This window comes from Paramormyrops kingsleyae, chromosome 20, assembly GCF_048594095.1.
Source record: "Paramormyrops kingsleyae isolate MSU_618 chromosome 20, PKINGS_0.4, whole genome shotgun sequence".
In the NCBI taxonomy this organism is placed as follows: Eukaryota; Metazoa; Chordata; class Actinopteri; order Osteoglossiformes; family Mormyridae; genus Paramormyrops; species Paramormyrops kingsleyae.
In genome coordinates this window covers 805,180-822,490 of record NC_132816.1, presented here as the reverse complement: position 1 = coordinate 822,490, position 17,311 = coordinate 805,180, and the positions used below count along the sequence as shown (strand labels likewise).

The following is a 17,311-nucleotide window of genomic DNA, read 5'->3' as shown; positions in this document are numbered from 1 at the left end:
GTAATTGAGTGGAGATCAAAAAAAAGTCACTGAAAAACAAATAATCTCCACCACAACTTTGGAATGAATCCCAAGTTATGCCTCCAGAGAACAGTGACAACCACAGAGAAATCAAAGCCTGTAAAATTAGATAAGATTAGAGGGAGACTGAAATCCCAAATTATATTTCATAAATCTGTAGTGTAATATCCATATGAACCTGCTTATTAACTCCTAGGCCAAGAATCCTCAGGATCCACACTGCAACACTGTCTCCACTGAACATGCAGGCTTTCTAGGTTCTAGTTCTAGGTACCATTTCTGCCTGTATAAAGCGAGTACATCTGGCTTGTAGTATTTGCTGCATCATTACATTACTGTGCACGCAGTTGTAAGGTTTTAGCTCCAGGAGTATTTCGTTATAATCACCACACTATAAATATTTTTCAAAATATTTTTTAAATTTCTTGTCATGCCGTTCATCAATGAGATCAGAACGGTATGACAAGAAATTTAAAAAATATTTTGTTAAATATAATCTGGACCAAGATTTTGTTTCAACCATCAGTTGAGTATAACGAGTCAGAGTCAGAGTACTCAACTGGTTGGTTGAATCAAAATCTTGTCCTGGATTTTTACTTTCTGGATCAGAAATTTCCACCAGTGCTGAAGATACAGTTTTGATGATGTTCCTGTCCTACTGCTTCCTTTTGCTTTGAAGAAAGGCATCGTCCAAGTAAATCAATACATGTTACACCGATATCGAAAATTGATTATCTCATTGTTGGTAAATGTATTGCACTCTATGCTGAGAGGAGAGCAGATATGCTGGTAGAGAGAGAGTCAATAAGAACAGAGGCTTATTTCTAACTCAGACCCGTATGGCCACAGAACCAACACAGGAAACCCTAATTTTGAGTTAACAACTTAATTTCGGTGCACACCCGTTTCAAATCAGCATTTATTTTCCAAAATAAATACTACGTACTACATTAGTTAACATTTGAATACTCAGTGTATTCAAGCATGCATTTATAGGATTCAGAGACGCTTGAATGCTGCACACTGCATAACCATAAATATTAGCACAGAGCTGCCAACAAGTCTGGCTAAATGCCATCCCCCCCCCCCCCCCCCCACCCGTCTTATTTAAAGGGGAAGTCAACTGAGCAAGAATTTCCCAAGATCACTTTAGCCAGACCAGCCGTGCTCAGTACCAATCATCTGGGATCAGTCTCATCAAGGGTCCTCTGTTGAACCTACAGGCAGCTCTAAAATCTTACTTTCAGGCCTTGTACCTTGTATTCTGTTCTTCAGGTGCCACTCCAGAATCTGGCATACAGAGACACACTTGCCAACCTTCCCATCATGCACGAACTGAAAACTGCCTGAGTGAAATATGGCCAGTAAAGAACATAAACCAACAGAGAAAGATTCAACTTGAAGTCACATAGGGGTTGCAAAAAACTGACAACTAAAAATGATTCCCCGTGAACCTTAACGGTGTGGTGTTGATGACGGTGACTAATTTCTTACTCCTTTGGTTATTCTATGGCATCTTCCAGTTAAGCCTCCACACAACTAGGCCTACAATCTATCTTAGGAACTTCCTAGGTGGCATACCTTGTTTGATCTAGGTGATCCTGGGTCTTAAAGGACAGACAACGCATTGCTTTGACTGCCTACCCAGATAACTCAACGTCAGTCTTGCAGAACACCTCCGATTGCATCAGTTAAAAACAACCCTGTGCTGCTGACAAGGGTATCCCAGAAACTGATAAAACCATTCCCATGTGAGCACATCAATCGCATGAACATAAGAACATAAGAACATAAGAAATTTACAAACGAGAGGAGGCCATTCGGCCCATCAAGCTCGTTTGGGGAGAACTTAACTAATAGCTCAGAGTTGTTAAAATCTTATCTAGCTCTGATTTAAAGGAACCCATGGTTTTAGCTTCCACTACACTAGCAGGAAGACTATTCCATACTCTAACTACACGCTGTGTAAAGAAGTGCTTCCTCAAATTTGTTTTAAAATGTCCTCCCGCTAATTTCCACTTATGGCCACGAGTTCTAGTATTTAGACTAATATTGAAATAGTCATTTGACTGAACAGCATCCAGACCCATTAGAATCTTATAGACCTGAATCATATCCCCCCTTAGTCTCCTTTGCTCAAGGCTAAACAGATTCAGTTTTGAAGTCATAAAAAAGCGACTAGTATGTTCTGCTTGATCTATGCAGCCTTGTGGTTGTGAGCTGGGGTTGACCTGCAAGCAGCAGGAACTGGAGGTAGAGACTCAGGGAGCAACCAGAGGCTAATGAGGAGGTGGGAGAGCCACTGAGGAAGAAAGGACAGCCTTCATGGCGCTGAGCCACTCCTGCGCATCTCCATTATGCGCGGCCCGCCAATGATCAGCCGAGGCTCGGGGCTCCTTTATTCAGGGTTAAACACAAAGTCCGTCTAATCCATCAAGGAATGTGGTTTGGCAGGGAAGTGAGCATGCAGAGCAGAGCGGAGCCCCTCTCACACGTAAGCCGTGAAATGGGAGCCATTCGGGATGCATAATACCAAAGCCACCCATGAACGGTGTGGGGGCCCAGCAATCGGCTTGGGCCAGCGAGTTTTAAGGGGACGTGGTATAATTGAGACATGTTGACCTGGTGACTGACACACCGCAGTCGGCGGAGCCAGAGGCCCCTCAGGCACCATCACAGGCAGGGAACTTGAGACAAAGCGAAGAGCACTGATGTGGGGAATCAATCACACGGTGTAGGGCTGCACGCCATTGAAAAAATGTCAAGAATCGTGATGTGATTTTTTTGCAATTAATATTGTTATATTTGTAAAGCAAAAAGGTAGTCTAATGTTTACCCAAAATAAATCATAACAAGACCAAAATTATTGTCTACCAACAGTGTCAAATAACATGTCAAATAATGCTACGAGTTGTTTGCTCAATATCATTTCTATGGAATCCAAAACATTTCCATACGACGAAAAGCAAACAGCCAGTTCTTGTACAATTTTCTCCCTCCCACCTATTTTGTTAATTTTCTTAAACGCATGTGATTTCAACAGCATGGATGAAAATGATTTATGAGTGGCTCAGAGAATGCATGCAAGGGTTACGCAAGAGCAGCAGCAGTAAACTTTAAACTGATTTTTTTAAAAACATATACTTAAATCTCGAAAATTAACTCGCAAAATCGCAAAGCTTAAAATCGCAAAGCTTGCTAAATTATGTTTCCTGTGACAGAGAAAAATATTCCGGGGAATCTCCCGACACCTGTGCTCTTATGAACAGTATGAAGGTATGAAAGCCTGAGCTCATCCCAGCTGACTATAGCCACCCTTGCAATGTGAGAATTGCATGTGCATAACATGCAATGTTGGTATTAATGTTGTGCATCGCCCAGCCCTATCAAAGACGTTACAGGCACAGCGATGGTGAAGAGAAGGGGAAGATCTGCATGTGATGAGGTTTCATTCTCAGCCCGGGAACAAGATTAAAACACAATGGATTGCAAAAAAAAAATAAAACGATATTCCCAAATGCCTGTGCTAGGACAATCCACATCTTATCGGCTTTTCATAATATACAATTAAGTGAAAAACAAAATATTTAATGTGCGGTGACAAAAATAATGGTGAAGACCAAAACCAGCACAAAGAGAAACCTTAATGATTGTTTGAATCATGCTGTAAGAATGATTAGGAATATCTGGCTACAATTACGCTTACAATAAAATACTCAAAAATATTTTTGTATAGCTTCAAGCACCACAGATGGTAACGCTAGAGAAAAATGGAAATGCTATGAACTCTTCCTGACAGCATGGCACAATCAAGGATCTGTGGTGCTTTCCTGACCCTGCACTGCTCAAGTACCCCACATCATTAAGTGAAAACCTTTGAGATTCAGTCCTGTTTCAAGGACAAAGTGCCACCCAATTGATTTCCCATGATCACACACATTCAGAAACCATCTCTTTGTAAGTAAACCTAACAGAAAGTAGAAAGTAATGCTTCTCAAAAAATGTTTCTATAGTCATCAAAACCTATACGGAAGTAGCTGCATTTAAAGGATTGTGTGCATTTTGTGCAAGTGAGATGACTGGTGAGGTGAATGCCTTGATTTTTTTTTAACCTGTATTGTTACTGCACCCGGTTGTCTCTTACACACTAACAGTATATCGGAACAGGAAAGAAAATGACAGTCACACAGCCACTTCCACTAAGAGAGGCAAAGATAGAGAAAAATGAGCAGCTCACCCACCATTAGCATTTAACGGTCACAACAAGACTAAGTCAGACCAATATCACATCTGCATTTATGTGGGTGGCTTGATGGGGGGGAGGGGAGTTGGGATCAGCGAGAGATAGTTTGAACTGGTTTTATGAACTGTCGCACTGACCTAAACACCTCCAGCTGTGTGACCATCAATAAAATACAATACTAAAAAATCCAGTCAATACTGCGAACTAGGGATGGGCCGATCCACACTTTTCAGTTCCGATCCGATTCAGATACACAACTGCCGATGTCGATACAGGTTGTCATACACAAACTCTTTATATTTTAATATAATGAATATATGCTTTATATTGTAGCCCTGGTGGGTTTTGAATATCCAGGCATGCTTGTGAGCCATTGTAACTAGCCCCAGTGTGTAACTGTTAGCATTGCGTATACCTTTACCAGTGTTGTATGTGTGATCCTGACATGTCCCTAGCCATTGTGTGATTATCCTACCGTGTGTGAACCTTCCTGTTTATTGAGTAACCTTCCCGAGTTTGTTTGCCGTGTTCGCGTCTCTGTGTTGCTGCTGCTTATTGTGTGGTCGTTCTATGACAGTGGGCATTCTTATCCACAAAGGGCCGCTGTGTATGCAGGTTTTCGCTTCAGCCCCCTAATTAGATTACTAATTCATTAGGACTGATTGGCTGAAGAGTCCCCACACCTGGGTTTGAACAGCTGACCTAAAGGTTATCCCAAAAACCCGCATACATACCGGCCCTTTGCGGATAAGACTGCTCACCCCTGTAATCTAAGAACTTCAGGCAATTCCACGTCATCTTTATTCGCTGTTCTCGCGATGATTTGGTCTGCAGCACTACAATATACTATTAATATTTTAAACTAGTAAATACAGATGAAAAAAAATGTATGGCAAAATATCTATAATTAGGCTATAGGAAAATGCATTATGTACTGTTCCACCTCGTTTTAAGCATTTTTGAGGCATTTTGCAGTTCAATTCGAATCTTCTTAGCAAGGATATGCAAGCTGTGAGTGCTTCCACAACGGTCCACAATTTTTCTCCCACTGGCAACAGCGTCACTTCACTGCGATTGCAGCCCCTCGTGTATCACAAGCTGCAGTGAGTACGCAAAACAGCCCAAGCTCCCAAATCATATATTGCTTTTTGTTGTCTCGCACAATTGCGAGGGAATTTCCACTAAAGGCTACTCCTACCTCTCAAAACGTTGCTTTTACAAAGATTGAAAATTGCTGTCCTTCTAGTTGTTTGAAACACGCCTCCTACAATAAAGGGTATGCCGCCCATGACGTCACAGAAGTTGGGAGTTATGGTGCATTCGATTATTTCTCTCCAAGTCGGAACTCGGATGAAAATGTCACGAAACGTCACGAAAAACGTCACTTCCCGTCGGAAACACGCCTCTTTTATGACGTTGAGGTCGGACACGATTTTGTTGTCCGAGTTGCCCCTGTGACGTAATTTCAACATGGTGACTTGGTTTGTTTGTAGTTTGTTTACCGTTCGAAAAAAGAATATCGCTATGAATGTACTAAAATATTTTATAAAGCTTTTAATGTGGTTTGACTAGTTCGTGTTTCTTGTTTGTCTCCATCTCCATTTCTCCATTTGGAAAACTCCAAATCTGATAAAATATAAAGCAACAACACACAGCATGTCTTCATGGAGGCAGCCATGTTTGTTCCGAGATGTGGGTAGCTCGAACAGGAGATTGTCGGACGTGATGTCACTCAACTCGGAATTTCCGAGTTCCGAGAGAAAAACGAACGCACCATTACTTACGAATGCACCATTACTCACACCCACTGAGTAGCAAAAAAACTGAGCGGCTGCGTTAGCGTTCAGCTTGAATGCTGCTAAACAGTAAACACACATCCAAAACCGAAAAGAGCGGTCTTGTGACTCACTGTCCAAATCGATTTAACAAGAAATAGAGGCTGCCGAAAACTATAAATAAGTATCGGACATGGATCGGTCGTGTATGGCCGGTACCTGATCTGTCAAATAGATCGGGATCGGCGCAGATACTGATCCGAATATCGATCGGAAACGGCAGCATTGTATTCCCCGGACAGCCCTAGCATTTGGTCCTGCTATCAGCCAATTTCTACAATGACTGTATGGATCACCTGGAAATGTGAAAGTTAATTAGTGTGTTTTTACCTGAATGCTGCGAGTCCTTGTTGCTATGCGTAGGTCTGAAAGTATATTCATTTACTGCACATTCCAATTTGCAGATTGTTTCCTGAACAATTAGGTGATTACATGTATTCCTTTGTGTATGTTTGGTGACTCTTTACATTAACAGCACCTTGTACCAAAGTATGCTTTGATATACTAACGTAGCTTTAATATCAAGTGTCAAATCTGCCCTTTGTTACTACCACTATGCAGTGCAACTTCAATTTTGTGACAATCTGTCTCAAAATTCTATCAGCTTTAGTTCCTCACCCATACAATGTCTGTGCAAAATTTGAAAAAAATCCTGCAAATGGTTTTCGAGTTATCAGCGCACCACCAAACCCTTAGCGGACAGGGTGGAACAGCGCTAAAAACCATATGAATCCCTGAAAGACTGGAGGATACAGTGATTAAGCAGCTGTCCGATGTAATAATATTTCAGAATTATTGCAGAGGGTGAAACTGAACACACATGAGCACACACAACACACACAACAGCAGCCCCCCGACCCAAGTCTCTTGTTAACCACCATTTGATGACAGTGTGCCGTGTCCATCTGGCCTCAAAGACCTTCAGAACATGCATATTACAGCCTGCTATGGCAGTGGCATCCCACAAAACAGTCTGGGCTGGATTCACCCATAGCGAAGCAGCAGAGCTGCAGGGAAGAGGGGAGATTTTAATGTCGGACATTAATAGAGGCTGTTTTGAGGCTCTTCAGGAAAATTTGGTTAATAATGGACCACAGCAGGCGCCACGTGCACTGCTGGCACCTGCACCAAATGTGCTTCCTTCCTGTGTGCTTCTGGAATGCCCGTCAACACGGATGTGCCAGGTGGCCCCCAGACGTCAGAGGAGCCCAGGCCGCTCCGAGGGCAGGTCTTCCGGCTATCGCTCTTCCTGACGGAGCTCCACTGGGATCAGCAACACAGACCGGAGAGGCGAGCCTGCCATCAGAGAGGCAGAGCAGCTTCCTATCGCTCTCCGCGGGATTCCAAAGGACATCGGGGTGATATCCGGTTATTTTGCCACACGGGGATGGCCGGCTGACCTTGAAAATGCCCAGCCTGATGTGACAGCGTTCCTAATCGGCAAACCGCTCCACATCCCGGCCGCCACATTCCAGACGAGCCGCGTTCCTACTTTATTACATCATGTTTACACCCAAATCCGATAACAGCGGCCAGATAAAAACATACGTAACCGATAACGACTGCTCTATTAACACATACACTGGTTTGAAGAGATACAGCCTTAGCTGTGAATGGCAAACACAAGAAAGTGTCCCAAAGTGGACAATTTTTGTGACACACCATTAAACAATAATCCTACTACTTGTATTGTGCATCTATGTCTTGCCTCCTTTAAGAGCATCTATTGCCTTGTAAACCAGGACAGGCACAAATTAACTGTGCCAAATTCTGAACTATGTGACCACATTAATTCCAAATGCAGCTAGTTCTACCCAAACACAACTTCAAATTTGGATTTTAAATTAATCTTTAGAAAAACAACCCAGAGACAATAAACCATTCAATAGAGGGCCACTTTAGTAACAACCCTGCATATGTATGGGAGTGCATGTGAAAACACAGGCGTGTGAAACACCAGCATCACTGCGAAACGACAGGGCAGCATTTAGTGGCATGAGGGGGGGTATTAAAATGCTGTCAGCATGCACCCTAACGGGTGGGGAGAAGCAGTGTGCCTGGTCCCTGATTAACAAGGCTCCAGCTGCCTGAAGCCGGTGGTGGGGGGGAGGTAACATTCTTATTAGTCCCACTAATAAGAGGGGCCGTAATTTCCACGGGAGAGGGGGCAATGAAACGACGCGGGGCCGTTTTATAGAAGGAAGTCGTTTGGGAAACAGATGTCGCTAAGCAACCTGTCACCCCTGGTCGGTGCAGGGAGCTGGACCCCGCACACATCGGCGCTTTATTCATACCGCACCTCACCGGCGCACTTCGGGGAAAACAACGGCTAGTATTAAAAACTTCATGCCACTAACATCACAGATTATTCTGGAGCCAGAACTCATGATGACGATGTCTGAGCTGTGACATTTGTTGGATACAATTTGCTTTTGTAAAGTTGAGTCAAAAAGTGAAGGATTTCCGCTATACAATTACCAATCCACTTAAAATGTATGTAGCCTGATTCCACTGGTTCTGAACACCAGAGCTACATGCTGAGCTGCCTGTAAAGTCCCAACGCTCCTGTAAGTCAGGAAGCCCTGAAGGCAATCTCCTAGGCTCCCGTCACACACACAGCATGCTATTAGCACTGATTATTACACGGCAGGCCTGCAAGGCGCTAACAGGGGAGAGCAGTGACTCAGTGACAGGGCCCCGGGTCGGGCCCAAGCCGACCGACCTGCCCAACTCCGACAACCAGCCACCTAGACTCCATCTAGAACAAACTGAAGCCGGTCCCAACACGTATGGGCCAAACTTGAAACAGAAGGTGCCTCCCGCTGGGTGGTATCTCTGCAGGGCCCAACGTCCGCGTCCGCACCCCAACCCCCCCCCCCCCCCCCGTCCCAGGCAACTCCTTCCGATGGCGGCTGGAAGCCCAGATGTCCATGCGTGACAGACACACACTTTCTATTAAAATAAGACACATATAAGAAGAGTTGAGGAATACTAGAGGCCACGCGATACACCGTGGTAGGCCCTCAAAGCCTGTAGCCCAACATCTCAGCCGCCACGCTGCCGTCGCTCCACTTTCCTTAATGCAGAAGGTGACGATGTCAGCTTTGGCTCTTGAACACGTCTCTGCTTATTCAAGGGAAAGGCAGATGGTTTTTTAATGGGTTCTAGTAGCAAGCCCGCAAAACCTCAGCTAATGGTTAATACTGAACAACAAAAACAAATCTTCCATGTAACAACATTTACATGTCACATTAACATTGATTGCCATCTGCAGCGTAAGACTCCTGTAAGTTTACTGAAATGCCCAGAGCAAGAATACTCCATTAATGGTCAGTATCTAACAGTGCCAGTGACACTCCCTCAGAAGAAGGATCAACTAGGAATCAACTAATAGATCCACAGGACTGCCACCCCCAGAACAGAAATGTGGTGTTTGGGGCACGATGAGGTGAGAGTGCTAGTTTGGATTAGGGCCAGACGGGGAGGTCCGCAGCACCCTGACGGATTCCAGTACAATGTCTGTTTCATAAAATGGCACAGAGAACACACCGAGGGCAGAGACCTCACCCGTCTCGTCATGAGAGCCACAAGCATCACCTCCCAAAAACGCTTTATCCTCGTGTGTCCGTCCAGGAGAGTCCCAGAGCTGAAAGGGCATGGTGCGGTGAGACGCCGGGCTCTTTGGGAGACAGAGCAGCATGCCCCACTAAACGTAACTGGGACCTTTTCCCCGTTTAACGCCACATTAGATTGACAGATTTGGTTTGCCCCAGTGTAACCCTCTATACGTCAGGAAAGCTTACATCAGATTTTTGTTTTAGCTTTATTTTGTGGTTTTGCTTCTGTTAACCCATAATTAATTCATGACAATAGCTCAGGTTTAACCAGCTAAATTGTTTCCAGTTAATTTGTTTATCCACCAATTCCTCACAAATATTTTTCAAACAGTCTTTAGTGAGCAGAACTGCACTACACCTTCAACTAAAGTCTAGAATAAAAACATTTACAGCGGTATCTGTACTTCTTCCACCTGTAAAGGCCACTCAAAGGAAGATGACAAACATCTGATTGAAAGCGAACACTTTTTAAAGGCCGGATCTCGTACACAGCCAGGGCTCAGCATGCCGGCATCACATCGGACACTCCATGTCCTTGCTGACCCAAGAAGGCCCATTTTCCCTCCACCAGAATAAGGTCCAGTCAAGACCCCATTTGAAAGTGAATATCTCCACCGGGATGTCGATGGTGATGAAAACTATTTGTGAAAGCCAAAGAAGCTTCAATAAGCAACATAAGACAGACTCACGGCCAAGCAATCCAAAAAGAGTAAAAACGGTGTAGTAAATGCACGTCAGCTAGAGGGGTGGGGGTGGGGGGCACAACACAATGAAGACTCCGCCTGACAGAGCAAACATCAGCCCTAGAGTACGATTCCTGCTATGCACAAATAAGAGGCATCAGGCGTGGATACACAGCACAGCTCTTCTGACAGGTCTTCATGGCCTGTCAGAGAAAAGTGTACCTGATTCCCCCACTATCAAACATCTCTGTTCCCTCTACAAGCATGAGGATTACTTCAAAAAACAAATGGCAGCTGCATGGGGCAGCCCCGGACCCACAAAGCCCAGCTGGGTCCTCGAACGGGCGGTAACAGAATCAAACCATGACAAGTGGAACCCATGGCTCCGGGACTTTCCGGCAGGTTCAGCGTGACCCAGAGGCGACAGAGGGGTGATCCCCAACACTGACACATAGAAAGGTATATCCGCGAAGCGGGGACTGATCAGCGGTGACGGGCCAGTGTTCAGCCAAAACGCAGACTCTCCACCGCCCCAAGGCGCATGGTATTTTTAAGACTGTTTTTGTTTTGTGAGGAAATATTTTCATATTAGGTTCTTGACTGATGTGTTCCTGTGCGACTATGAATCGCGCTGGTTTTAATTCCACATACAAGCAGGTTGGGAAAGTTCAACTGGCGTCTGATTGACGGCATATGCCGGTCCAAAACCAGAAGTGGCATTATCCATTGGTCGGTTTTTCGTTCCTTGGAGGTGCCCTAAGTAAAGCAATGCAAGATATAAACCCTATTATGGACACGGCTGGAGGGAACCAGCTAAAACCTGAAGTAGCGCCCCCTGCTGTTACATTAAGTGCCGTCAATAATGCCCATCACGGACACAAAAGCTCATAGATTATATTTCCTTTCAATCTTACGTTTCCTTTCCCCATCGGTGCAGAGTAACAATTGCTGTGCTGTTTGTGGGCCATTGTGCCGCAGCTTCCCCTGCAAACGAGAGCCATAGGAAAAGCCAGAACATGAGTAAATCAATTGGCAGAACAGCCCCCCCCCCCCCCCCCCCAGAAAGCTTTCAAAGCACTGGAGTAACATCGTGGACTCCAAATGAAAGGCACATGCTAGAAGCCTAAAGTGAAAAATTAAGGACTCCTTTGGCAAACTTAACAGGCACAGGATAAAAATACAGGCAAACCCTTCAGAGGCATTGTGTTAAATGGCAACGCTGTTCAGACTCCACGGCAGGACAGATCAAGGCCGTTGTAAACTTTGCCTACATTAGCTCTACATCCAAGCGTAGCTCAGAGGTCTTCTGATCAAAACTCGAGAGATGCTGCACTACAGCCTGGGAAGTTCTTGATTTCCCTTGGGGCAAAAAAAAATGTTCTGGGTAAAGGAAGCTAGAGGCGCTTTGTCACTGAGGTTCAGAAACTGTTTTCCAGGTTCAGAGTTCCTGGGCTCTCTCGAATGGGAACTTCTGTAGTTCAAGTTCCAGCACCAGAGATATTAAACAGATGTATAACTGTTAGTTTATTTTCTGATGCAGAAATATGGAGACACACGCAAAAAAAGTATTCATTAATGCATTCTATGTAAATGAGACAGAAAAATAATTCCATCTGCTCAATTTGTGCTCCACTACTTCCATCTCCTTTCCCCACACTTTCACGTAATTTCCAAGTTAGCATCGGTGCTTCTAGTCAACCAATCAGATTCAGTGTTTCCCCTAGGTTTACAGCTTTGGGGGGCAGACGGACACTGACAGGATTCATGGTGTTCATGTGTTTCTTTTAATGAAAACAGTCAATATAACAACTGAACTAAACATCTGAACTAAACATCAGAACATTTCTTTTTATGACAATTATCCATAAAGTGTGCAGCTTTTGTTTCTGCAGTATATCTTTTTGGGCTTCAGGTATGGGCTGATATTTGTGCCACTATAAACTGAATATGAATTTTGTATATTTGAATCTGCAGTTATCCGCATTACAAAACTGAATCTTAATTTAATGCTTGTGTATATAAAGCTTATTCTCATATGTATCATAAGGTAATGACAAACCTGCAAATCCAGCATTTGTTTTTCTGACATCCCGGCACACGCCTCCTCTTTACCCCGACCTGCAGAACTGCCGTAAACATGGAAATGAATTGCGTTGCGAATTTGTGGTCGATTACTTTTTCTCAAGGACCCGGATGTGTGTCACAAATTGAAATTTTCAAGGTAGGATAAATGCTATTTCGAGTTACTGGAATTCAGATTCAAACTATTAAATAATATGTACCCACACTAGGTGCCCAAGCAGGTTTGACCCCCAAAGTCCAGTTCGTCGACTAGTGTGATTGCTCCATACCGTACACGGGCCCGCTTGAAGAGGTGGGCCTGGGCACAGTTCAGTTGGACTCAGGCACGGTACACATCTAGTGTAATTGCTATATGTACCCGAGCATGGAACACAGACATGACATCAATGATGCGACTGACACAGACATGCACACATTTACACTATACATGACCTAAACCCAGAAGGAATGGATCAAGTATGCCGTACAGATCGGGTAGCGACAAACAATTAAACATGGGCAAAGGGAACACTTTGGACTATGGCAGAGTTCTGGGTTCGCGGCAAAGGTTCCTGTGGTGGGAAAGCGCCTTATATGGAAAGAAGCATGAAACAATGCAACGTTGGGCAGGGCAGCACACAGCACTTGTAACCAGGCTGCCCTTTACGGAGGCCACCAGACTGTTTGCATTACAGGATGATACAGTACTGAATACTGACAGGCAGTGACAAAAACATGCAAAGATAACCATAACACTCAGAGCCTTATATTTTCAGAGGAAATCCACACAATAGACAAAGAAAATATTCACATAGTGTTAAATGCCTAAAAAATGGAGCTCACATACAAAGTAGTAAACATCTAAGAAATAAAGCTATACAATTAACAAATCATTGTCCATACCTCTTCCGCAAGCTGTGGGGGTCATAAAAATCTGACCATAATATTAATGGTAGTTCAAAAGGTATGCCAAGGAAATGTACATCCATACCAAACTTTATACATCAAGCATACAAACTATTAAAAAAATATCACACTCAACTAATCAGAAAAGACAGGCGGATAGGGCCTTTATCGTTGGGCTACTTCTAAAGAGACATATTTTCCACTCATTCAGGACAGCGCAAAACCGGCTTCTGGATTGACAGAACGTCACCATTTCAGAGTGACAGGGGATGCGATTCCCTTATCTGAGCGAACTGAGAGAGCTTCAGTGAGTCTCAGCTTCAGTGAGTGTCAGCTTAAAGTCATTGGCACTCAGGTTGGATAAGAAACGGCAAAGGGGCTTCAGCACTCGTCTGAGGCGTTCAGCACTCGGGCTGTGTGCAGCGGTCAGTGAGGAAGTATCATGGAGAACCAAGAACCTCTTATTAAAAGTGGGGAGCTGCCCATAACCAGAATGACCACTGAATAGACCTATACACTGATATGAAACACAAAACTACTCAAGGCATTGTTAATTTTCGGTGGGGGTCGCAGTCTGTAATTTAACAGGATTCACGCAGGTAAGCATAGAAAAGTGTATCCATGCACCTGTACACCATACATGTAATCTGTTGTCATCTTAGTCATTTTCATGTCACAGCGGTAGGAGCAGAAGAGCTTAGCATCTGTTTATGTGTGGGACGTGAATCCATCCATTGTGTTTTACCCGGGAACAAATACTTATAGGTCTCAGGCAAAGATTCTGTGACCACTTTGTTGATATAGAAAATTCCTTGGTTCATAACAGCACATAAATTATTTTAAATGGCAGTAAATTTAATAAAAGTAACTTGCAGAACTTTTTAAATGCGCAACAGGATGCTCCCACATACACAAAAATGCACCGAGCACTGCTTAAAGGTACAGCAAAAGATTAATAATAAAAACCACACATACTGGCCTTATTACAGGATGTTACTAAAGCCAACGGTTAACATTTGAATGCATGGGGAAAAAAAAGGTTTCTGGATTTATGTTTCTCCAAAATAAGAAATACTTGAGTCCATCCAACTTTCTATTAAATATACCTTATAGCCTAAGTGAACATATGGAGTAAAAATGCTGTAAAATTTCCTTCGACTGCACATACAGTTTATGCCAAGCTTACGTACAATCATATAGTTTTAACTACTTGTCCACACAGATGTCACGGGGATAGTTTAAAACAAAAGGAGAGTAACGGACAGAGTGTTTTAAACCAGAATATTGTTTGCGGCCTTTTCAGAAACACTATGTGTAAATACAGTTTGGTTGTTTGAATAGCGGCTCAGGACAAAAGCTGTGATCGTTTGGATATGTTATCAGCTCACAATCAAAACAGCGCCTGCAAATCAAAATAAACTGAACTCTTTATAGAGGAACAAGTAATTACGTGGCTCTGCAATGACACACAATGGAGTCAGATTCATAAAAGCTCAAATAAAAATTCTATCAAAAAAGCTGCAGATACTGTATGTGAGCAACACAATATATCAGTAGGACAGATCTACACTTCTAATTAAAAAATAAAGGTATTTAAAAGCTAATGTAAAGAAAATGTAAATATACATTCTTCAAATTACACCATAAATGATGCATTTAAAACAAGAACATTCCTAAAATGGGTCATACAAAGATATAACAAATCCCTAGTCACTACTACTCTGTTTAAACCTTGGCAAAAGTAAATAAAAGAAACTGATCTAGGCTATGGTTTCTCGCCACTTTAAAGAAAGCAATTCTCTTTGTGACCATTGTCAGTGTTTTCCCCAAGACCGGTCACAATTACCATGATAAAGACATTTCCCTATAGTCGTAAAGAGTGTGAGAGGCCACAAGTACCTGCAAAGTGCCCCCGTCCTTGGTCGTTTTACATTTCTAACCCCCATGCAAATGGTCGGCAATTTCCTACAGGGGGAAAGACCCACCCCTTCCAAACCGGCTCAGGTGAGATGCTTCATTCTATAGCCCACACATTTCCACACCCACGCAACATAACCTGCCCCACCTATGGTGGATGCTTAAAAAACCCCTCCACCCCAGAAAGTAGTCACATCATTATAATGGTCTGCATCCATAAGAAAACTGGCCATTACAATTATGAATGAATTCTGCATTTCCAAGCAAGATGAAGTCGATGATTTCACCAAGATGACTAAAGCAACACATAGACAGGCCATCTTTAGTATTGTAGCTAAAAGCCAAAGAGAAATCATTTAAAAAGTAATAGTGCTTACAGAAATCTCAGCAAATATTAAGAGGCCATTTCTATGTAGTTTACTAAACATACGACATGACCGTCCTATTTATAATTATTTCATATATTCAATCAGATCATACACATCTGTTACCCTTCTTACAGGTTTTAGGTCGCACGTCCTTCGTATATATGCAACTACAGGAGAGAAAAGCATAAGTGACGTTTCAGAGGGTGCCAGGGGTATTTAAGGAATTCACATCAATGTTCGAAATAAATTTACTGCACAACAGTGACATGTTTGCTGCCCTTGTTCAGTCACCACGTACAGTTTCTTCTGTAAAGGTCCCGTTATGTTCTTTTATTTCACTACACCAATGGGTACATCCAACCATCAACTGTATTATACCATCACAGGTACTATTTATGAATAACCAATAACCGGTACTTCTACGTGCTTTATCAGCGTAGATTTTCCAGAAACAGGGAAAAAGAAATACTTCAGGAATGCCAATTAATTAAGAATATTTTGCTGAGCTTCGAATAGTATTAAACGTTACTTTTAGTTAGTTAGTAACTTATCAAGTGAGTGATAACTAAAGCAGAGCAGCTCGCCTCGAAAGAGACGATTAATTGCATAGAGTGGTATTATCGCTCCTACCTTGGGCGAGGAGCGCACCGACGGCGATGAGAGCAGCCGCCTTGCTCGCCCGCCGCCCCGGCCTCTCACTCCGTCCAGGGGCCGCAAAGCCCTCGCCGATCCCCCGCCGCCGTCCCGCGTCTTCCCTGGCCACCTCCATGCTCTCTCACTCTCTCTCTTTTTAACCGAGCGCCAAAGCGGAGAAACTGAACCGCAAAAGTGCCGAAAGTGGGTAGAGAAAAAAAGAATAAAAAATGCTCCGGGAGATTCTGGGCCGCTCCTTCAGATCAAACTAACTAACATAGAAAAGTCCTTCAAACAGAACACGCCGGTTTTATAGCGATCCCACGATGGGGTGCATAGAAAAGCGACGCGTTACTACAAAAGCGCATTATACTCTATTCAATCTGCATATTTACGTTTATATCTGGCTATGATTAAAATTTTACTTTTCATTCCTCTTTCATCCGAGACGCATCTCCCCCAACCAAGAGATGCCCGACTACTCAGAGCCAGGCGCCCCCACACCACTTTCACACACGCACCAGTAACTCTCTCTTTTTCATTCACTCATTCATGCACTAGCGACGCTTCCGGTTACCAGGCACGAAGAATGAATGAGAGCAGGGCTGGTGCTGCCACCCTGTGGCGAGGAAAAAAAAATTAAAGCAAGCTTCCGAAGTATAGTTTTGGAAAACAACTTAAAAATTGTCATGATCCAAAAGGGAAAAAAGCGAAATTTCTAGAGCTCATGTGCTGGTCGTAGAATGAAAATATATTTAAAATTCTCGTCTATCCATTCTCTTGCTTTGAAAGGATCATCAAAGACTTCATCTGTTTATCTCTGCCCAGCTTTTCAGAGCATCCTCAGCTTACCTACTGGCCCAACAAGTGCATGGATGGTGCTATCTGCACTCCATCCTTTCCCACCAGGACATAGGGAGGGGGAACTATGTGAGGCTGTTGTTTATGGACTGCATTTCCACCTTTAACACCATAGCCCCACCTAGCCTGGTCACCAAGCTCCAGGACCCGAGACTGAGCTTCACTT

At 43.5% G+C, this 17,311-nt stretch overlaps 1 protein-coding gene across 1 annotated transcript in view; it reads right to left on the bottom strand.

Moving 5' to 3' along the window:
- LOC111836879 (inactive tyrosine-protein kinase 7-like) overlaps window positions 1-16,840 on the bottom strand; it is a 73,342-nt gene extending 56,502 nt beyond the window's left edge. Inside the window, exon 1 of the mRNA XM_023798525.2 lies at window positions 16,282-16,840. Within this exon, the coding sequence (XP_023654293.1) occupies window positions 16,282-16,420 (139 nt within the window). The 5' untranslated portion in view covers window positions 16,421-16,840. The remainder of the gene's footprint in view (window positions 1-16,281) is intronic.
- Between the last annotated feature and the right edge of the window lie 471 nt (window positions 16,841-17,311).